The sequence below is a fragment of the Ambystoma mexicanum genome, chromosome 10, assembly GCF_040938575.1.
Source record: "Ambystoma mexicanum isolate Mex_15411 chromosome 10, UKY_AmexF1_1, whole genome shotgun sequence".
Classification (NCBI taxonomy): Eukaryota; Metazoa; Chordata; class Amphibia; order Caudata; family Ambystomatidae; genus Ambystoma; species Ambystoma mexicanum.
In genome coordinates, this window is record NC_090932.1 from 452,136,397 (window position 1) to 452,160,862 (window position 24,466).

At 44.0% G+C, this 24,466-nt stretch overlaps 1 protein-coding gene across 3 annotated transcripts in view; it reads left to right on the forward strand.

Annotated features, from left to right (window-relative positions):
* PPP2R3A (protein phosphatase 2 regulatory subunit B''alpha) overlaps window positions 1-24,466 on the forward strand; it is a 564,984-nt gene that overhangs the window by 331,480 nt on the left and 209,038 nt on the right. Inside the window, exon 1 of one of the 3 annotated variants that reach the window (XM_069618016.1) lies at window positions 9,544-10,088. The exons of the other annotated variants lie outside the window; for them this stretch is intronic. Coding sequence (XP_069474117.1) covers window positions 9,957-10,088 — 132 coding nt within the window. The 5' untranslated portion in view covers window positions 9,544-9,956. Of the gene's footprint in view, window positions 1-9,543; window positions 10,089-24,466 lie in introns of those variants that run through there. 3 annotated transcript variants of the gene reach the window in all.

Genomic DNA, 24,466 nt, shown 5'->3' on the forward strand with positions numbered 1-24,466 from the left:
TCTGCATTTATTAGTTGAATTCCTACATTTTCCAGCGAGTACCCAGGTGCCTGGCTCGCTGACCCCAAAAGTATCTGCTGGTCCCATTTCGCAGTGACTACTTTCTCCTTGGAACAGTCGGCTTACAACATTTCTCCAGCACACTGCTATAGCTGAGCACTTGCGAAATTCAGGTCTGCCCAAGACACTGGGCCTGCGGCTGTGAAGAGGCAAATGGTTTACTTACCTGCGGCCTATGCTCCAAAGTGGCTGTTCTGTGGTTTATATTATACTTCACAACCACTTCGCCCCATTGTGCCTACCCAAGATCCCCATCCCTCACGTGCCCCCCTTTCCCCCATTCCCTCCTGGGTGCCCCCAAACACGCTCTTCACCACAGACTTCTCTAGTTGCACCTGTGCACATAAATTACACTTTGCAGCTGACAGTGATGTCCCCACCTCTAGGAATGCCCCTTCCCCATCAGTCCTGCAACTGGAAGGTGCACCCCCGTTGGCAGCATTGAATCTGCACTTTTACCTCACAAAGATTAGCAAGTAGGTTTAAGTTCACCAAAGGGGCTGCTTGTCTAGAAACCCCTATGCCTATATGTTTATGAGGCATTGTTGTATTGGTACCAGATGTAGGTTTTCTAAAGCCACCTAAATAGTCCTTGTTTGTTCTGGGTTTATGACACTTGATATAGTGAGTTTCATCTGACACACGTGCATTTCGCTGGAGGCTGATTTTCAAATGTTCTCTGTCTGTCTCCGCCTCCTTTTCCTGCTTGCAGCTCAGGAGCAATCTCCGCCCCCTCCCTTCTGGCAGAGGCCCTTTACAATCCTTCCTGATTAGCATCTCCTTGCCTGAGAGGAAGTGCATTGTGTCCTTTCCAGAGCAGCCCAAGTGCTCCTCCCCTTATCTAATTCTCACAAAGGTGTGATTTCCTGGCCTTGGTGGGAAGCAGAAGGGAGATGCATTTTGTTGGGGGAAGCTGTGGAACTGGTTTGGTGGCTTTGAGTTCAGCGTACTTTAAATGTCATTTTGTTACATTTTTCTTTGTTTAAAATAAACTTGCAATTTTAAAACAAACATCTAGAACACTGATCCCAGGCTCTAAACCATGAAGTTTAAATAGTTACAACCTAGCTTACTCTTGATGACAAGTCAATTAGATTTTGGACATTAGATCTTAATGGTACAAGTTTATAGTTTTAATGCAGGCTTTTTGAAACAAATGTTGACAGATCCCATAGGCAAGCACTCTGGTGCTGTGGGTGTTTTGATGATAAATTCAGCTTCCCAGGATATTGCAATTTCACAATGATTTTTTGACTTCAGTAAAAGGTGACACCCAGCAAGAAGATTGGGTGTTTGTGGGTGTTTTTGGACCAATTCTGTATTTTCAGCAACCAAGAAAAGATTTAAAATGCAAGATTTCGGATTTCTTCAGCAAGCACTGCTTTTCACGCAGGCTCCATTTCTTTTCCTTGTCAGGCAGCCCAGTGACCTGTTTCAGCAGTGCGGTCTCCGTTCCACCACTGACAACATGCATGGTAGATTTGGGGTCCATCTTTTTGTGCTTTGCAGAGCGCAATTTCCTTAGGTTTTGCCGTGCATAGGGGTTTTGCGGCCATTTTGATGATTCTGGTGCCACCAGTACACATTGATGCCGCAGGGCAGACCGTAAGTGGGTTACTACATCCCACAAAGCATAAAAGTGGCACGGGTTTCTAAAGGATTGTTCCTTTTTACCCGTGTTGTTCCTTTTTACCACATTCTCGAATGCCACACAGGCGTGCCTGAAATGAAGAGGGTGTTATCTGTGATGCACTATAATACCAACACTACTAGAATGCCTCACGGGGGATCCTGTCAGAAAGTGTTATTGACGGTGCACTAAAAGCGCCACTACCCAAGTGCCTCATAGGAGCTCCTCAAATAGTGATGTGGTCTTTGAACTATAGCTAGTTCATATCTGTGCTCAGGGAGTTGTGGTTTTTGGCTGAGCTGACTGTAGAGGTTTTCTCAGAAAGAGGGGGATGGTGGTGGGCATAAAGCTTACAAGTGTTATTCATGAGACCCCACCAGCGTGATTACTCCCACGGGTGAGCTCTTGCAACTACCTTTCTTTTAAACATATACATTATTTTCTGCTGGCTAGGTTCTAGAACCAGGCCAGGAACCAGTGCAATGCATGGCCTGGTTGCAGAGCCTGGCCAGCCACTTGCATTACAACATCTCCCTCTCAGGGAACAGTGGTGGCGAAAAGAGATCAACAGTAGATGAAGCCTTTCTTGACACTGGGGATTGGAAGTCTTCTTCGGCTAGGATATGGATGATTTGTTTCTGACCAGGCTGATCTCCCAGTCCATTGGGATGATCTTGTTGTAGTATTTTCTTTGGCTGGGGAAGCTTGATTTTGTAGTTCCACTTGTCGTTGGCCCATGCTCAGGGTTAGGAAAGTTATCTTGTGTCGAATTATAGGGTAGTCTTAAACTTGACATCTTTCAAAGGTCATTTCACGCCATTTTCTAGAGTTACACAATTCTTGTAGGATGTTGCAGCTCCTTGTGGTGTTTGGAAATGGGATAGTCTCTGTTTTATCTGGCAAGTTCCTTTGTCCCCCATATCCCATTTGCCCGCTGTTATGTGGATAGGCCTTAGAGCATTCCTATGATAGGAGTATTTTTGTATGTAGCTTGTTTGGTTTGACTCCTTCAAGTACAGCTTCCATGTCAATGTTCTTTGTTTGCTCCATGATCAGCCATCAAGGGGTTAGACAGCTGCATGCTGCTCTACCTCTCATAAGTACAAAAAGTTCAATATCATTGGCTGAGTGAGGAGTCAGTTGGTAAGCATTAAGTGTTTGTTTCAGCACTTCCCTCCATGGAAGAGATCTATCCACCAAAAGTTGTATACTTCCTTTCAAGGAGCGGTTCATTTTTTCAACCAGGCCATTTGTGGCAAAACAGATACAGAGCATTGCAGAGTAGTTTTACACCATGCTCCCTTAGAAAGTTTTGCATCTCTTCTGCTACAAATTGTACTCCATTCTCTGTAATGTTTTATGCTACGCATTCTTGGACAAAGATGGTAGTAAGGAGTTTTATCACTTTCCCCATACTGACGGATTCTTGTACTACACCACACTCTACCCATTTCGATGTGTAATCCCTCAAGACTAGTATATATATCCTTTATGGTTACAGAGTTTCAAATTGACCCACAATGTCCATGGCAATGTTCTCCCATATCATCCCAGGTATTTTGATTGGTTAAAGTGGGGTTGATTGAGTCCTTTTGGATGTATTGCTCAACTCAGATGCTGTTATCTTCTTCATTCAGCATCCCAAGCCACCAGTATTTCTCTTTAATGCAGTGCTTCGTCATGTTGTTGCCCAAATGTCCCTTGGGTGCAAGTTATAGAGCCGTTTCAGTAATGAGTGTGATGGAATATGGCGATCACCCCTGAGAATACACCAGAGTCTTCCTATAGTTCATAATACTTTTGAATATTCTGGAATTTCATGAGCGATGGAGTTCCACCCTTCTGGATCAGTCTCAACATCCTTTTGCCATTCCTCTTTCTCAATCTTGGGTTGGATTGCTGCTATGATGGCCCCTTGGTCCTCTTCCAACTGGCACTCAGATATGCTCTCCAGCACATTCACTTGTTGGATCGATGCAATCGAGAAAGACAATTCCCACATGTACATCCTTTACCCATGGTGTATATTATCCTGGTATTACACTGCATAGTGAGTATATGTGTTAAGGCATATGGACACAACAGGTCATGCACTGGAAAATAGAACCTGTGGTTAGAAATGTGTTATAGTAAATGGGACTGCTGCGTGATCACAAGCAATGTGACCATGCCCAATGTCACAATTAGAAATCAATGTTTGCCCTGGTAAATGCCTGTGAGTGCTTTCACAAGTTCCCTTCTGGTTGTATAATTGTACTGTTCCATGTCAATCAAACCTTTATTACACAAATGTATCCGTCTAGAGAATGTATTTCTTTACTAAACTGCTGAAACTTGGCTGACACATTTTCCGACCAAATTGGTATTTTTGAAGGCTCATGTACTATTTTCGCTCAATAAAATGATTGCAATGAGCAAGCTAATATAGAATTTCCAAGATATTGCAATCGTCATGACAAAATAGCTCTTTATCATTACACTTACCTTACATTACCTATCATTACTTACACTTTATTTTCCAGTTTTGTATGCCTAGTTTTGACAAATAGCTTTAACATAATGTATGTGAATAACTTTGCTGAGTTCTTCTAGCATAGATTTGTGTTTCTGCTTTTTGATGCCTGTTGCATTCCCATTTTTTCATTTTTTTACCCTTATTCTTTACGATTGAGAACCCCAGTCCCGTCTTTAGTTTGCTTCTTTCCCCTCACCTTTTCTTGACATTTTAACTACTGCTTTGTTGTTTGATTTCCTTGTCTCTGTTCCCTTTTTTGTTTTTTGTCTGTTTCCCTGACTCTACTTGTTTCCCATTGACAAGCCAATTAACCTTTTCCCCTAATGATATCACTTTTTCTTGTTAGGTGGGTTTGTCTTTAGGCAAAATGGTTGTTAGGTTATTACTTTTTTAATGAGATATACATAAAGTTACTTTGACACAAAATATTAGGTAAAATGTCTGAATACTGCCAAAGATTCTACTTTCAGAGTTGGACGTATGTTCACTAGGTTTACGTAATAGTTCACAAATGCTACTATGTGAAGCCGTGGATCCAGCATTTGGTTGTGTGATGAGATCTGTACAGGATTGAGCCGCACATGTCCATGGAATGCACTGCAGTTACCATTTGGTACATTGGAACTATGCTCATGGTTCCTTCCATTAGCGGATACAGTTGGTGAAATGCTGTGGTTTGTGCCCTCATATTATGATATAGATGCTGCAGGTATTTTGGAGTTGTCGGTTTTCCCTTGGAATTAAGATATACTCCAATCCCACTACATGATCAAAGTAATGCATGTTATGGTAGATAAGGGGTAGGGGTGGTCTCTTTGCGGCATCTCTTGCAATATTATAAATTCATAACATACAAAAATCAAGGGGTAGAAACATCTCTTTGCAGCATCTCTAGCAAGATGGTACATTCGTAATATACAGAGGCCCTCATTGCAAGTATGGCGGTGCAGGAAAAAACTGTGGGAATTGTATTGTATTGTACTTGTCATTTGTATAACGCCAATTTTACCATTATTATAGTTTCAATGCGCTGTGTGTGGGAACGCCCTTGGAGGAGCAAAGTTCAGAGTGTTGAAGGTCCTGGGACATGATTATGATGCGTGTGTGCATTTGGCCGAAAAAGGCTTAGCAGAGCTAGCCAGGCTCTGGTAGAAAAGCAACCCATTTAGTCAGGCATGTGGATGGGTGCCGGGAGGAATGGGGTGGCGCCAGTGCTAGTGACTCGCTATGTGTTCAGCGTGCCCAAAATTATCGTAGGATTGCGCCACATTCTGCTGTCAAAAGTTTGTCCTCTAGCACCTTGCAGCATCTCATGGGCTAGATGGAATTGCCAATAATGATCTCGTACCCAAATAACTAGACACACTCAAAGAATATGGCAAAGTACTACTTTATTATCAGCATAAAAATACAGTAGGGCATATTGCAGGCAGTAATTCAAGCATTCACACCCAATGTTATTATACAAAGTTTTCATACCTCAATATGCGTCATCTATGACGTCATTGTATGTGGCAAATAAAATCTATTGAAGGGAGGGATTGGTTAAAGGAATATATGTACCTATACTATATATAATTGTTAATCACTTCATTGGCTACCCCTTTTCTGGGGGGCACGCCTTGAACCACCCCTAAATACATATAATACTGATTATAGCAGAGAAATGGCAGCAGGTTGGTCTTTGCAACATTGTATAGCATGTTGCTACATAGACCCTGAGATTGGTTGGCATGCTTTCCCAAACTTGGACTTTCGGCTCGTTAGCAGCACTTAATCAAAATGAAGCTCAGGTGCCGCAAGCAACGTCAGACTTCTCCCCACTTTCCCAATTAGTCCAACGTCTCTCATAAGTCAGGCCCCAAGCCAAGACTTCTCCTTTGTAGTTGACCTCGAAGCCTGCTCTCTGTTCTGGGACATTCCAGGGAGTGTAGGCACACTTTTATCTTCGTTTGGGCTCAATGAATAGGCCTTGTTTTCAACTTGCGAATCACATGTGGGGAGACCACAAATTTGTCCAGACCACAAATTTGTCCATCTCGACCTTCTATTTACTGCTATTTGATTCAAATGAATTGAGTGTCATTGCCCTTCTTGGCCTCTAGAGACTTGCTCATTCCATCTTGCATGGGTTTTCCGCATTTTTTATTGTCTAATACTCAACACTTGCTGATGTTTTCTCCTTCGCTTAATATAAGAGAAATGTCTTACATACATGACTTATCCTTTTGACTCCCTTTGTGCCTTGCAATTATTCCTTGAAGTTGGATCCTTGATCCCAGGCCAATAGACTCCTCTTGATTCCTCACAAAAAAGCTGTTTCTCCAGCATCTCCTGACTCTGCAGCCCTGGTCTGTCTACGAGGCAGCTTGAATGGTTTTAATACGAGTCCGACATCCATCTTTACATCATGGACGCACTAGCCATGTTATGTTTTGCTCTGCAGCAAGCTTCTATATGTTTCATCTATCTTGCGTTTCTGTCTATATACATGTATTAAACAGCAGGTTACTTTATCTTCTTTGCATATATGATTTCTTCATATTCGATTACGTTTCTCTTGTTACTTCAGTTAAATCTTTATTCTTTGAGTATTTGCATATCGTTTCAGTAAATCTCAGTATCTTTCCGCTATGATGTCCTCTGCTCTTGTCAGATTTGATGCATAGCTCTATGATGTCCAATGGTGTGTACAGACATCCTTCCACCCTCTCAGTGTGAGGGTACATTCGATACAGTTGCCTGAGTGCATATCGTCTCTCATACACTCATTGCAGTATTAGGATGATACCTGGTGTCCCACATAGGGCTTTTCTCCTGCTGTTCCAGTATGATGGAGGTGAGGGGGCGGGAGATAGGGATAACATGTCCACCCGCTTCTCTACAAGGTGTTACTGCATAGTCAGGTGTCGGTAGGCATAGAATGTATGTGAATAGCACAATCAAATGTTTTTGTCGTAGTCCTTGCTGTATACTGTTGTGTGTGGTTAGCCGTGCCTGCGTCCAGTGGAATGGTGTATTATACATAACATTGTCTCCAGTTGGAAGTGCTTTGATGTTAGGACGCCCACTCAGGTATTTGGCTTCTTCTATTGGTTCTTGCGGCTGGGAAGGAAACGTTAGCAGTGGCAACAGTCTATGTTCCAACTAATCGTCACAGGAGGCCAGATTTTTCGATGTGGGTTAGGTGTTCAAAAGCCTGTTTTTTATGTCTGTTTGCCTGGTGCAGTTGTTCCTTGAATTACAGTAGTAACTCTTTTACCAATGCATTACTGCCAAATTACTGCACCACCGTACTACAACTTTGGTGTTACCTCCACTTAAACACCAAAAAACGCACCAAATCGGCAGAATTACCGCCAGCAGTAATTCTGCTGAAATCCCCATGTACTCAAAAAATGAGGACTTACATTGCCTTTCACCACTTGTAATCCCACGGTAAATCCGCAAGACCCAGTGGCGGTAATGGTAGTTTTCATTTGATGGCATTTCGTTGGATTTGCCAGCAAAATACTGCCAAACGTGTAAGGAGGCCCAAAGTCTTTGCATGTCTTTTTTCGAGGGTATACCGAATATGTTCCACAGCTACAATAGAATTCGGTAAACCCCATAATGATTTGTCCTGACTCCCCAAATTCATCTGCTCACAACCCAGTGCTAGGCTCAGTCTTGTGAAATGCAAGAGATTGGTATCACTGGCATAGATGAAGTTTAAAAACGTAATCCTCTTTTACTACCCGCTGCTTGGAGCGGATGGAGAGATAAGGCTGCCATGCTTAAATGTGGCACATGACATGCCCGGTGATTACAGAGGTTGCTGGCTCCCCCTACATTAGGCGGCACGCTAGAAGTGCCTGACCAGGGCATATGGGGCCTGCAGCATGATACACCTTTATTTATAAAGGGGTGGGCAGTGCCCATAATTTCCAATGCAGAAAGCTGATTTGGGGTGTATATATACTTTTGGCGATGTCTGAGGCTTAAAGTATCCAGCTGATAAGTGCGTGCGTGAAGAGAAGTCCCTAATTAGTGGACGGTATGTGTGCTTGTCAATACACATATGTATAATGGTGATGCATAGATCATGATCCAAAGGTGCTTCTCACTTTCTAGTCCTCGCTATGATTTTGCCCAAGAGGAGAGTAGAGATTGGATGGAAGTCCCCTGTTTTGTCAATCCATCAAATCTTGGTTTAAGAACTTGATATTTTGCAAAGAGTTGTGTTTTGACTCAGACATCAAGGGCCTAAGAAATATCTGAGCCAACTAAAGGGAGCGGGCCGGTAAATGGCTGCATCCACATAGAATGCGTATCAACACATGCCAGTTAGCTTTGTCTGCTCCCCAGCAGGAGCTGTTTTTCTTAATGCCAGTCTTTGAATTTTGAGCATACTATTATAATCTGAAGTTGAGTGTTGCGTGTTGAAGTTACATGTTACGCATGTTATTTGATATACCATACAAACAGGTTTCTCAGCCGCAGGTGCATAAACACATAGTAATAACGCGTAGAAATAAGCCGTTTTAGGGACAACTTAATAGAACCTGTTAAAGCGTAGCCTGGCAGAATGGAGAACCGTCTGGCATTGGAGAATTTCTGCACAGGAGAAAGATGCTTTGTTCTGAATGAAACGTTTAGAGTTAGCAAAGGAAAAACCCACAGCAGCCGCTTGGAACACGCATGCCCTTGCAGGTAAAGACTTCGTCCCTTGTGTCCTGATTTCCTACCTAGAGTTAACACAACTGCAAAGCAGGATCTGTATCCACATAACTTAACAGCCCAAACATGTGAGAAAACTCACAAGTATTGTGCTTGCACAAATAAACGTTGCGGCAGCAGCGTTGTGAAATGTGTGAACTGAGAAGCAGGCCAGCTGCTGCATGGGGTTGTCATGGCGTTCATTCCTATGTCATTTGAACCCGGGGCACGGTGGGCTTTGGAAGGCGGGGGCCAGCCATGATGCCATGGTTTTGTTTCTTCAATTTATAGGTTACAATTGGGAAAACGTGTATTTGTGAACCGCAAGTTGGCAAATGCTCTCAATCCATGTGCGTTGATATGTGCGTGGATGATGAAGAGGGCGGCTGCGGGCGCGGGGGTGCAGAGATTTCGTCCTCAGCGCCTCTCCCCGGGTCACAGCTGCTGCTGCTGGTCTGCACAGGTTTTGCCTCGCGCGTTTATGCGGCCTCGGATCATAGAGTAAACACTGTCAGGGAAAGGGGATATATTTAGCAGCATCGGTAGCAGTGCCTAACTTTAGTGGCGCTTGTAGCGGCGGTGGGTGCTGCCTTTCCCAGAGTGCCCCGGGCACCCCTCCCTGCGGGGTAGCCCAGGACACACTGTCTGTCACAGAGCCCGCCGCGGGTCATGCTTCTACGGGGACTGCCACCGGCAGGCGTCGAGAGGGGCCAGCTGCTGGGAGGCGGCGTTGCTCGGTTCCTCACGAGAGGAGGGAGTGCGGCCAGGCCCCAGTACCGGGAGATTGAGCGATAAGATGCCCGTCTGCTGCTGGCACACGGCGCGCTTCCACGCGAGAAAGTGTGACCATGAGGGGAAACTTCCTGCGCATCAATGATAATGAGCACGAGGACGCTCTAAATCGACAAGAGAAAAGGCAGAGCCAAGCCTGAGTAGCGAACACCACTCCCCGGCCTTTGGCGGAGCCTGCAGAGGTTTCGGGCCACTCATCCCCATCAGGGGGACATTTCTGTACAAGGGACCACTGCTAACAACTTGACTTGCCTCTGCAAGATGATGATCAAGGAGGCCTCTCTGCGGTTGGACCCGGACCTGCGGGGGGAGCTCGCCTTCCTGGCACGTGGATGCGATTTTGTGCTTCCTTCGCGATTCAAGAAAAGGATTAAATCTTTTCAGCAGGCACAGGTGAGAAGAGCGGCAGACCTAATCGGCTAAATTGTGCATTTTTCCAATCCGTGTGGAAATAGGGCCACAGAAAGATGTGCGTTTCGCCTCTCTGTCCGTCAGACCTGTTGCATGCCACCCATAGGTGTAGAAAGAGTAGGGCCTGACCGGTCGTGGCCCACCCAAAATATGTACATGCCCACTGAGCAGCGCTATATGGGCATTTGCAGATGTTAATGTCACTGCGGTGAACCCTACTACATTAGTTTCAGGCCCCACTTGCTAGATAATCCCGGCTCCGCCTCTGATGCCACTAGGGCCGGCTATTTGCAGGCAGATGCTGACAGATTTAAATATAGCTCTGCAGGGACCGGAGATACAATGTCAGGAATGTTCCGCACATTGGCAGGAGCAAGTGGGCACTGAAAACCTGTTTGTAATGTTTTGTATTCCAGAAATGATGTTCCGATCATTAGTATGCACCATCTTTCCAGAGCAAAGGCCCAGTTTTTCTCAGGGAATCTGCAGTGGATCGCAGAATCCGAGCCTGTAATGTAGCAGCCGCCGAATCGGCTCCTGGGGATCGATTCCTAGGTTGTAGGCCTGCGTTTCCTAGTGCCATTCCAGTTACCCACATGTATTCTATTCTGTGCAAGGGCAAACAGTGCCTTCTCTTTCCCCTCCATTGAGTGGGGCAGTGGGCGGAGCCTACAATGATTTCTTATGGGAATTCAGGATGAACATACACACCCTTAGCCCTTAAGGGGTTAACTCCTGTATAAAGGCTAGCGATTGGCTGGCACCTTGGTATGAAGGCCTCCGGAAATGTCTTCAAGCAAGTGAGCTTGTGTTTCCGGTCCGGGCTGTGCGAAACATAATTAGACCTCACACGTCACAGTCAAAGGCAACTCATCTGTGTTTCCAAATGATTATCTGTGGCAGAGCTCTCAAATGCCAGCCGAATGTCCAAACTGGCACCCAACTGGCAGGCGTGGAGGAAGGAACGCTGCCGTCAAAAATGTAATATCCTCTTCTGCACCACATGCCAGCCAGACGTCTAGTAATACATGCTCGGTACTAAAAGCCAGAGGTCATGTTTGGCATAAAATATTTGTCTTACTGGAAACAGACGAAGGACTATGGAATAATGAGGCAGAGGAGTCAATGCAATCACACCAATGAATAGTTGAGTCTTCCCTCTCTCGCCTGCAACTACATTGATGTGTTAAAAACAGGTGTTCCATTGTGGGCAACTTTTTTTTTTACATGTCTTTGAAGTTTTCTATGTTAATGCTAAAATCAAACGCCCAAAAAGCATGTTTTTCCTGGATAACCATTAATAGCGATTGTATTTTACAAATGAAAGCTCTGATGGAGTTCCCAAGCCGGTTCCCAGCACACCCATCCTCAACCATAACATTTGAGTAAGGGCTTGATTGCAACCCCTAATTCCTGCGAAGATGATGAAACAATAACAAACAAAAGAATACCTTGCATGATGTAGCGTAGGAGCAGGACCTGAAGAGAGTTTTGGAATGGGAAAAGTGCAGTTCATAGGCAAGGGGGTGTGCCCGGCAGGATTTACAGAGCAATATGCAGGCAGTTTGCAGGACATTTGTGGACAGTCAGATATATTATACAAGAGATCAAGGAGAATTGGTCTCAAAATCCTTCTCCTATCAAAGTACTCAGATGGGACTATTTGCAGAATGAGAAACCCTGACAGTGGTGGCCAATGTCATGCACTGGAGTAGATGGGTGCTGTACCAACTCTAGTGATAGCCAATATACCGACCAAGTGCATTTGTGCCCTACCTACAGACGTATGCTTGGGCACTGGAAAGTCAGTAAACATGCTGATCTAGCACCACTTCCACAGGTACGCTAACACGTCACAGGTTACATGTTCTTTAAAGGTGATTCTATTTTTCTGCTGGTATTCCCCCCCGGGTGTCATATTAAGGAGCTGACACCCTTGATAGCTTAGGCCTATAAATGAACCATAGAGATCCAGAATATGTGATTTAGGTACATGCATTGCTTTCATTCACCAAGGACACGTTTTCAACCAAGCACTTTAACGCCATAGTTTTGTTTGTGTAGTTTTGTTTGTGTATTTGAAAGAATAGATCATACTGGCGACAACTTTGTGTTAATGTCTGGTGATCTTCAAATAAGCAGCAGGTGTAGTTATGTCAATACAAGTTTCTTTTCTTGTGTTGGTCTGCACAGGATCATTCCAAATAACTTTTTCCGGGGTAGGCAGAGGTCCAGTTTCTCGCTAGGAAAGTGGTCTTCCTCCTGCTGCCGGCCAGAGGTTTTGGATTAGGACGCTCAAGTTCCCTCACAATTGACTATGCTGGCTAGGGCTGATAGGAGCTGTAGTCCAACAAAACTATGGAGCCAAAGGTTGCAGACCACAGTTCTGGAATACCAGATGAAGCCGAAGGTCTTTTAGCGGGGTTGGGGCTAAACTTTGGTATCACAAACTGTAGGCGGGTCATTTTTGCAATTATTGAGGTTGCATGGCAACGAGGGAGATGACCAGCACTGATTTGTAAATGAGTTAGGAAACGCTACAAAGTTTCCTGTGAGCATGGTTACTTCAAAGAGTTGGCAAGGCCATTGTTGTCTCTGTGTATCATGGAGGTGGCGACAAAGCCTCTGGTTATGCTTAAGTTCAAGTTTGCATTAAAAGGTCTATTGTGGCAGGCCTATATCTTTGGTAAAGGAAGAGTGTGCGATATGGGTGTCACAAAAAAATCCATTCGAACTCCCATAGGAAATCTTTACAGTCACGTAGCACAAAAAATGCTACACAGAGTTGCAACAAAATTAGATTCGTAGATGGCGTCTGGACCGACTGGAAAACTTCACTTGGTTCGGTAAAAATCCACTCAGCAGCGCACCAAATGCCAAAAAGTGGTGTCAAAGAAAAAAAAAATATATTGATATAATGTAATCGTTGATGTACCGTTGTGCCTTGGGCACAGAAAATGAATGCCATTTCAAGCTGCTAGGCAGGCATACAGAGTCACTCGCCCCTTGCACCCATTACATGCAAATAGCACACCATTTCTTACTCTCAAGACTAATTTGTCACTTGCCAATGGCCCGTGGTGAGTGCAGATATTGAGGCCTGCTGTAGGATGTGGCCCAGGCCCGTGGAACAATGACCCTACCTGCGGTGCCTGCTGGGAAAGGCCTGCATCCAATGTCCGTACTAGCAGTCCCATGCCCGGTGGCCACTGTGCTCAGTGCTTGGTGACTCTCCTTTTATTGCCCTCTTGCCGTCATGCTGCAGGCAGAACTATCTTCTGCTAGGATTGTCTGCGGGCCATGCCAGTCAGACCGAGGGGTCCTGCCTACATAGACCTCTGCACAATGTTAGACTTGAACCAAACCTGATGTGGTGCATTTTCTCGAAAGCTGGTGTTTAAATGATGCCTCTAGTCCCTCCCATTCCAATATGTTTATCTCTTTCTTTTTTCCTTAAGTAATGCAAAGCCCCTCCCTGTGGGGGGCCAGGTTTGCATTTGGGAATTAGGTTGTCAATGGTTAATAGGTATTGCCTTAATGGTATCAGGTAATATTATCCCCACCATTAATATCGCCATATATATGGTCGTGGGGTAAGGCCATAGGCGATATAATTAGTGGGGATCATTTATGGGGTCATTGGGACTGGGGGTTGCGGGGTTGTCCTCCACTCCATTAAAAACATTATGCGGGTTGTGGGGGTTTCCCCCGCAGGTTCCATGGCTTAATATTGCTGCAAAAATATGGCAATATTCTTGTATGGCGATATTTTTGGAGGGATATAAACACATGGAACCGCCTTAATGTGATTATGACAGCATATAAGTAGCAACACACAAAGATGAGTTTCTGGCCTTGATAAGGAAATGCACCTGCACCTTACCATGCTGTAGGAGATCCAGTAATCGCTTAGGAAGAGCACATTTCACCAACTCAAAAGGCCTTCCACGTGTGTGCACGCAAAGACACCCAAGGTGTTTACAGCAGCTTCACAGATGAGCACATTTTACCATCTTGTACAATTTTTAATGGCACCATGTCGACCCCTAAATGAGCAAACGCCTCTTTCCTAGCCCTCTTATAGTGAACCATGTATTCTCAATAATATATTGAAATTCATAAAGAAATAAAGTAAACTAGAAACTCGTTGGCTCAAATGATTGGCACCGTGCTGGGGGCCTTTCATCTTTGGCCTGTTTGCAAAATTGGACCTGGGTCAGTAGTGCATATGTGGAATGAACTTGAAATCTGGGCGAAGTTGATGCCACTACAATTCAACAGTTCCAAAGCTCTGCTTTCACTTGCAAAGGTTTCTCACAGGTCCTTTACTGAAGTTAAGCCAACCTCTGGAACTAGGTGCCATCCCACCTCCCTCATCACACATGCTTCTATGACAGGAGTGGGCTGATTTTTAACGCACTTACCGCCCATGTCCCAAAGTATGTATTTTTTATGTGTAGGGAATAACTTACTTGTGTAAGATAACCCGTTCCATTCATGTACACAATGGATGTTAAATCCACAGAACGATGAACTTGTATATATGTGAGTATTGCTTCAGTGTCACTTTGCTCTGATGCACTCCCGCTGCACCTCGAATCCACTACTACTCCACATGACACAGAAGAAGAGGTGACATGGCATGGTGTCTCACCCATGGTACACCATAAATGTCTCTGCTGCGATTGTTGCACGGGGCCCAGGTGAGGTCCACATGAACATGGTTTGGCGGGTTGAATGAGATCAGGCAAGGCTAGTTATGACAAAGGAAGCAAATTGCAGGGAGCGTGGATATTTATTTATTTATTTTTGCGTTTATTTTTGCACACAAACCCCAGTGGCATCTAGGTGCTAGTTACAGGAAGTGCATAGTACTTTATTGAAGTGCAAGGATACGTATAGGGGTTACAGACAGCATTGGTGTGTACACAGACTGGCAAAGCCTCACCTCCTGGTACGAGGGCAACGTCAAGTATGCAGCTACAGGTAGGTAAGTAACATTGGTAAAGGTGCACATGTTGGAAAGCTTCACCTCATGGTGTGGGGGGGCTACATCAAGTATGCAGATAAAGGTATGCAAAAAGCAACATAGGTAATGGTGCACAATTTGGAAAGCCTCACCTTGTGGTACGGGGCTCTACATCAAGTATGAAGTTACAGGTAGGTAAAAAGCAACATAGATAAGGTTGCACAGTGATCTATCATGTGGCGGTTGCTGAGGACTGGGATGGTCGACCTCCAGGAAAAGGAGAAGAGAGAAAGTGGAGGCATAACTCTTAGAAGTAAAGAATATTGACTTAGTGGGAAAGCGATTGAGCATACCCAGTCGGCTGTAATGGCAGGTAGATGAGTTATTTGAGATGGGTTGTTAGACACCCAGGGGAATGGAGATTGGGCATGGATGCAAGTAATGGGGAACTAAAGGGAAGTGTTCACAGTGGAGGCTGGCTAGGTTGTCAGCACAGTGGGTGCTATGAATGTCTGCATCCAAAAGACTGAGACTACATATACAAATGTGAAATAACCATATGCATCTCCTTTGAAACCATTGAAAATCATCAGAACTGGCTTTCATGCGATGGATGCAGGATTATACAGTTTACTTAGAAAAAGAACAAGGAACATTGGCTTCATTAGTCCTCCTCCCTCTCTCTAGCGACCTGCACGTAAATTGTGATGTGTTACAACCTTGACGATTGTGTAGCGTTGTACGAAGAGAAGAACAATATTTCCCGTCCCTCGATATGTAGAAGAGAATCATCCTGGCGTCATTTTAGACTGTCACCACAAGCAAAATGGCCACCAAGTTCATGTCTAGATGGGAGCCCGTCCAACATGTCTTAAAAAACATTTGGGGAGGAAACCTGGAGCCCATTGAATATAACTGCTGTTCATACTTCAAAAAATGTGTTCCGTATCAGGAATACGGAATCCCACAATAAGGAAAATCGAATCATCCTCCCCCAAACCTCTAGGCTCGATTAAGTCTGAACTGAAACTCCGGGAGCAGGTGGAGGTGTAACAGAACCCAGAGGCTTTCTTTCGAGTAACAAAACTAGGACAGCAAGAGTTGTAAGCAGAAACAATAGCCCTAATACATGTCAGCAGTGCGAAGCGGGACCCAGGTAGCCTGCACAACACTGAGGACAGTAAGTAGAATGTGTTATTATTCTGGTCCTATCTACTCGCAAAATTGTAGTTGCAAAGAAAGACAAAGGATCACGTCCAACCCAAGCAGAGTCACCCATAGTTTAAGCTTCCAACGCAATGGACAGAACAGTAGTTCCAAAGGACAGGGAAGTTCTGAGTGCAGCCCAAAAGCCTACCCAAGGGCAAAATACAGGACCAGAAGGAGCACAAAACCCATTCGAAAATGCAATGCCCATTGACAGCCGAAGTTATAAACCTGGTCAAGATCAAGAAACAGAACAGGGCAAGGCAGGAGTGGGTCAAAGGCTGGCCGAGCCCAACATCCTGGAAGCAAACAGGAAACCAAACAAATCCTGGATGGAGAAACTCATTGTGGCACAATGATGCATAAATCCCCACACCCTTGCGTAACTTGCAAAGCACCAAAAAGTGATGCATGGGTGTGCATGTGGATGTGGCTGATGACTGATGGCCGCTGTATTGTGTTCAGGGTGGCACACATTCACAGAAGATGCTATGAAGGTTGCTTGTGAGAAAAGAGGCAGTGGAGATCACTTACTTAGGATAATTGAAACCCTGTCTCGCCCTCCTTTTCTCTGTGGAAAATAAGCACTCCAAGGTTTGAGTCTTTCTTCATATTCCGCATCCACACCCTCGCTGATTGATTTATTTGACCACCTTCGAAATGTGCACAACTTGCTTATATCCTATTTCCTATGCAACTCATCAAGCTGAAAGCCACGTTCTAAATTTAGCCTGACTAGGGCCTTGTGCAGTGTTCATGTTTTTGTGATCGTGGCAATTTAAATTCAAGATCAGGCATATCCTGCTGTCACTTGATATTATTCTCTTGCCTAATCGTTTTTGCCTATGAGCCCCTATATAAGAAACAAATGCACAGCAACGTGCACAGGTCGCCCTCCGCCTCACCATCAAGAATAAAATGCTCGAAATGCCAATGTTTACAAATGTTAAAATTGGCTTTATTGTAGACATAACATTGATGCCCTAGGCAATAAAAGAACAACAGAACCACAAAACGTGACGCATTTCGCGCTCAACTGAGCGCTTGTTCACACACTTTCAGAGCTCAGGTTTGAAAATGCATTTAAAGGGCTTTCAGTTTGACTATTCTATTATACAATCTCGCATTGGCAACTCTGTGGTTCACTCAAAAATAACACGGCCATCTTGTCCTTGTATACCATAACATGTCATACTGTTACATAATATTCCATAGACATAGTTGTGTATCAAAATACTAATAGGTATCCCATATTGCATTTATAGTCTGCAAGATAGTCACTTATGACACTTGTGTCTGTAACAATAAAAATAAAAATTAAATGAATTGTGGGTAATGTGATTGATTAAAACCAACAATCGAATGAGGCAATATAAACACAGCGTGTAACCCAATATAATGTGGTTAGTCCAACTCTAATGTCCATAAGCTGGTGAAGTGCTATTGCAACCGCTCTGGAAACCGGCACGCTGGTGCTGGACTTCGTTAGGTTAAATCCAATATTCTACCCAATGCCATGTGTATGACACATAAGGTGTTTATCCCATAAAATAAGGCAAACACAAGTGTCAAATGTCGAGAATAAAATGCATAGTGCAAATAATCCGACTAAAACAACCACATGAGTTCCCATCTTGGACCCGAGACATCTATGTTCAATGAACTGTGCAAATCAGCAGTAGTGCAAAATTGCAATTAAAGGTGCAAATATCTGCTTCTGTGAATATTAGTAATTGTGCAAAGATGCGCATAATAAATTGCATGGTACCTGACTATCGGTCAAATGCTTAATTGTCGCACTGTGCAAATAAGTAATTGTGCAATAATGCGCATATACACATACGTGCCAATCCTCACATACAATAAACCACATAGCGTGTATCACTCATTGGTACACACACATTCGTATGGGCATTAACAGGACCCTTCATTGATTCTCGTAAAGTGTAGATTTACTATTCTAGACTCTTGAATGGTACTTGATAACAAAACATTATGTTTAGATTACAGCAAACATTTTTGCATTACAACATTTTAATTATATGCATTTCTTGGTAGAGCATATTACAGGAATACATGGTAAGGGACAGTCCGCACAGTGAAGCTGTTGCTACAAAATAGGTGTTGTCTAAGTTGAGTACCACGAGGCACCAGTAAGATTTGTGCACTTCCCACAATAGATTATCGTTGCTCCACACGCACAAACACACAGCCATATTCCGAATAACAGACCCCATCCTCAGATCAGGCATGCATTCATTTTGTAGGACTTCTCAAATTGTCCTAGCTTGAGATTGCCTTTAGGGGCCTGCTTTTTGAAGAATGAACATGTTATTTCATAGACATTGAACACCTCGAAGTTTAGATGCTAGTGGTTTATGGATCTCAATAGGTGGGTTCATCCCTTCCCCTGTTGGTGGTCATCCACAAGCAGGCAGCTGCCATTGCTCCTCTGATCCCAATCAATAGTTTAATCTGCAGTAGAATGAGCAAGCTTTCACAGATCCTGTCCCATCAATACAATGCTAGCATGGGAGGAGGTTTTTGGCAAACGGTAATATCGTGAAAATATCTTCTGTAACCTGTCAAGCATAAGCATGACCACAGTAAGGAGGTCAATTACTTGCCTTTACATTAAATGTGCCCTCAGTTCCCAGTGGAGGTAAACCGATGTTACATTCCATCTTTTTGGGAGGCCTTAAGTAGTCTCGCTATTACAATATTTCACTTGCATTGTTTATTTTTTATACAGGCGAAATCTAATCACATTTTATGTTCAGAACAATATCACAAAGAGATCGTATTTCAGTGTGTTTTTTTCTCTCTGACCTGAGGACGTTTACAATTAATTCAGTCGCTTTTTATTTCATAAAGCCTCAGCGCCACTTAATGCTACTGGCTTTAAATGTTCACTTCGAGCTTCCAAGAATAGCGGTGGATGTGCGAGATGGCTATTTTGGTACAGCTAGTATGTGTGCGCTTGGTATTTTGGCCTCTAGCCTAGTGTGTGGGTGTGTGTTGGATTCAAGCTCTTGGTTACTCATGTGATGAATTGGGCATGATCCCTGGTGCAGCTCAGAGTCTGGCCCTTGTTTCAATTGTGCTGAATGGGTGCCTGGCAGCAAGTGACGACTGTACTCCTAGTCCATAGTTCCTTTTCCTGCTTACGAGTGGAGTGCGAGCCATTATGTGAAGCAGCAATCTAGATGACAAAACAGGAAAGTGCTGGTGGACATGCATGACTACATGTCTCCAAGGTTCTTCCCTTGAGAAGTGTCCAGCTCCAACCACCACGCCTTTTATGAGCTACTTGTACTGATTCTTCTCGCAGGAACTGGTGAGTGGGCCACATGGTGCAAAGGGGACTGTGACTATGAACAAAGAGTTCTGTAATCACTATGGTGAGTAATTTGTTCTTACTCCTGCCTCATGTCCCCTTTCCTCGATATGTATGGGAGTTTAATAAACGCCCTCATTCTTGGAGCCTCTCTTAAAAATGCAATTAACTCTTCTGAACCAACAGCAATGGCCAGAATTAATGAAAATGTTGCATATGGCCACCTGTCTGAATTGTGTCTTTGCTCTAGAGCTATACTACAGGCAGAAGGGTTTGCAAAAAGCAGGTGAGCCAAATTGCTGCTTTGCAGAGGCCTTCCAATGGAATATGAAGCTGATAAGCCACAGTGACTGCCTTTGCTCTCACTAAGGTCCTGATGCACAGAAGCGGTTTATAATGGCGCTAAAAGGTGCCTAGAAATCCTTTGCAGTAATTATATTTCTCAAAGATTAGCTCTGCACGATACAGCTCACTGTCCAGTGATCAATGATAGATTGTGCTGTCTTAGTTCTAGTGGATGCACCCTGTTGACACACAGATAGGTGATCTGATACTCGAAAGTGCTTACTTCTCGCCAGGAAAAACCTGAAAGCCCTGCTGACCAGAGTGTGGAGACACCTTTCAGCCCTCGAGTCTGGGTTTAAAAAGGAGACCAGAAGTTTGATTTTCTGGTTTGGGTGAAATGTAAAATGACCTTTGTTAAACTGTGGTTATCGTTATCACCATAAAAGACCTTTTAAAGCACAATGCTTGCATTTTACTTCACTTATGGGCATATATGACTTGCAGATATGACCAGCAAGGTTGTGTTAATTGTGATCTCATATCTATTGAAGCCATGTGCAAAGCACCATACCCAGGTCCCGGGAAGGGTGTGGTGGCCACATCTCAAGAACCAACTTTTTGAATCCATTGAAATGTCTCTTCACCAACGTATTTAATAATGAAAAGTTGTCTTAACCAACAGAGTGGCAGGAACTCATGGCCAAAGTTGTGCATCAGCACATTCTAATGCTGAAGCTGGAAGATCAGTATTGAACGTGATAACAACCTGCAAGGAACAGTTTGTTGAGTTGATATTCTTGTCCGTACGCCGGTGTCATAGCTTTCTCCCCACAATAGGGTGCTGGCTCCATGTTGGGATCTTTCATTGTGCGTTCAGGTCCTTTAATTTGTCACTAATATAACCAGAGAGTTCAGTCGAGGTCCTCAGGGACCAGGCTCATGGACATTGATTGAGGGGAAGGCTAGTATTGTGCCCCTCACCTCAATTGGTACAAATGGTCTGTTTGTTTGTTTATTTATAAAGCGCTCCTCACCCAAAGGTATCTGGGCGCATTACAAGAATATGCAGTTTCTTAGTTACAGTGCAAAGGAATACAAGAGATAATACAGTACAGTAATTACAAAAGATCATTGGTTATAATACGATACAGTATGATACGTAGTAGGAGTGCGAATATATACAATTTTATACAAGACGTAATATACAGGAATACCAAAAAAAAATGGCACCAGAGGTATTTGCAAGGTTTATGTTGTGGCCATCTAACAGGGTGGGAGATATTTGGCGGTGAGCCAGAGTTTGATGTTTTTCGGAATTTATAGAAGGATTGGTCTGCTCTTAGAGGGGTGGGGTAAGGAGTTACAAAGTTAGGCAGCCATAACAGGAAAGCTGCTTCCACCTGCTTTCTTTAGTTTAAACCTGGGAACTCTCATGCTGCCGGAGTTGATAATCCAAGTGGGTCGTGTAGAGTTGTTCTTAATGAATTTTTCGGTAGGGTAATGAGAGGCTGCATTGTTAAGGCATTTATGTGTCAGGGAGGCTGTTTTGAGTTGAATTCTATCATTGATGGATAACCAGTTATTGTCTCTTCTGAGCACTGAGATATGTTGTTTTCTAGAGATTCCTAAGTGCGTTGTTCTGGAGAACCTGGAGTTTATTGATATATTTGCTGGCACCTTGGTACAGTGCATTTCAGTAGTAGATTTTAGAGAGAATTAGGGATCTAGCCAGTGTAATAGAACTTTCTGTGGAGAGAAAGGGCTTACAGGTGTGGATCAGCTTACATGTGTAAGCTGTCGCTGAGGATGTGGCATTGACTTGTTAACGCAAGGTCAGGGAAGAGTCTAGATAGAAACCCAGGATTTTAACCTCTTTAGCCACCCTGATGTCATTGCCATCAATGTTGAAAGAGAGATATTGATTGCACAGTTACTTCTGATTGGAGGGTGTAGCTAGGAGAAGCAGCTCCGTCTTCTCATCATTGACACACAAGCCATTTGTGGCCATCCAGGCCTGAATGATGAGATAGATTTTATTGACTAAGGCGAGGTCTTTCTCATAGTCGCCTGTCAGAGGTATGAGGATCTGGGTGTCATCTGCATAGTTGGTGTAGGTGACACCCAGATCGTCTAGGTCATCGAACAAAGGTTTGGTACACACATTGTACATAGTGGGCGATACACATGATCCTTGAGAGACTGCACAGATTATAGGGATAGGATCAGCTGATGCTGATGGTGAAAAGACTGTCATTGAACTGTTGTCTAAGAAAGATTGAATCCATGCTGTTGCTTCCTCTGAAAAATGCGCTGCTGATGATAGATGTTTACACAGCACCTTGTGGTCGACCAAGTCAAAAGCGGCTGACAGATCCAGCAGGAGCAAGAGGGCAGGTTTTCCTTTGTCTTTCCGATCATCAATCTGGATCTTCAGATCAATCGGGGCTGTTTCAGTGCCCTGTTGAGGCCTGAAGCCAGATTGTCGTAGTTGCCTTTCTACTGCACTGTTAAGTAATGTGAGGAGAAGCCCTCTTGGTATTATGATGGGAGAATCACCACTTTTGGTTTATTTTGTAGAAAATGTTAATCTCTAAAAGAATATTTAATGAAAGTTGTAAGAGGGAGGATGAGATGAGGAAGGATTGGTAAGAGTGGACGGCAGAAGCCCTTGCACGCCACTAAAAGAAACCACTGGTCATGTGTAACTGCAGACCTGGTCTGGTGAAAGAAAAGATCCAAGCTCCCATTGGGGTAGTGTCTTCCTTGCCTTAAATCATGTAAATTCTTGAACTTGTCCCAGAGGAGGGGAAAAAGGCTTCGGTGGGCTGTTGCTTCTTCCTTGGTTGAGTCGGTTAAGCAGAATAATGTCCCAGGTCTCTCTAGTTCAAACACCATGGTTGAAATCCCTGAACTCCTGCAAGGTTCTACCTCCCTCTGTCATTCTTTTGGCTTATGGATGAGCAGGGTTTCTGAGGTCGTTTGGTGGTGATCGCTGACAAAGTATTTGTGGTACGTGTGTTTGCTTTGTTAGTTCCTCTCCTGTCGGCAAGGTAAAAAGTTGGGTTCTCCCATATCTTGTGTGCCTCCTTACTAATTTGGCTGGCGCTGAACGCTTCCTGAGAGGACTACTGCTAGCATGTCTGTTTCCACACTTCAGGGCCAGGGCTTTTTAACTCCAAAAATGTCCTTGCGCTATACCTTGGTAAATCCTGTGGGTTGGCTTCTCTGGAGGATCTGGGCGAGGTAAAAAAAGGGTTAATTAGGAGACGCATGGTCTGGCTGTTGAGAAAGGAAGGGCTAATGCCTGAGTTTGGGGATGTTTAAGAAAAGGTGCAGGGGGTGGCCCTCACCACATTTTGCAATACAGAATGTGGTAAAGAATGCAGTGAATCGGGTGGTTAGGATACAACCAAATCTCATAGATCCCATATTGTCCTGGATAAAATCAACATTTTTGCTTGGTATTGTTATGTTATGTTAACAGTTTTCGTACCGAGGTACAGCATATCCAACACCAAAAAGGCAACCTGGCGCTATGATTGAAACAGAGATACCACTATGTAAGGGACTAGAAAAGTAAAGTTTTCAGAGCTTTCCTGAAGTGTGTGTGAACCGTACAAGCCCTAAGGGCAATCGGGAGAGCATTCCACAGCATGGCGGCTTTAACCGAGAAGGAGCAGCCTCCCATTCTTGCACGGCGAACTTTAGGGACAGCCAAAAAAGAGTGGTCCTCAGAGCGTAGCGCACGAGCAGGGACATAGAGGCGAAATTTCAAATGTAGGTATTCCAGACCAGTAGGATAGAAGGCCCTATGTACCAAGCAAAGGGATTTGAACGACACACGCTTGGTCACTGGGAGCCAATGGAGAGACCTGAGAATGGGTGAGATATGCTCCCGGTATGGAGTGCCAGTGGCAAGACGAGCAGCAGAGTTTTGTAGCACCTGTAAACGATGAACTAAATAATCTGGCTGAGCCAGATATAAGGAGTTAAAGTAGTCAATCCTGCTAATAACCGGGGCAGAGACTACTGGAGCGCGCAGGTGGAGCGGTATTCAGCTACAAGCATGTTTGGACTTCTTTTACTAATTTTAATCTTTGTTTTCTGTTCAGTTTAATATTTGATAATACCAACTATTTTACAATAAATACCCATAGATGTTCAGCTAGTAATTATTTTTTGTTTTTTAATTGATTGCTTTTAGGTGGGTGCTGGTGACTGGAAAACATACAGGGGCACTGTTAAGCAGTAATAAAGTATGGGTGTATATCAATCTCTGCTCCCATCTATAGCATCCTAGTTTTCATTCCAGTATATGCATTGGCAGGACACCATAAAGGTGACTTGCAGTTGGCAGATGCGTTTGCAATCTTATCTGTTGGGTTTGTCAGGAATGTGAGGATATCTTCAGCAACCTTTAGAACTCTAGGTGAAAAGCTGTAGAATAGCACAAAGGGCAGATTAATTATCTAATTCTCAGTGCAGAGGATGCAATGCTTAGGCACTAGGTCTAGTGGGGCCTCTTCCACTGCCAAGGTTGCTATACATGGGATACCCAGGCCA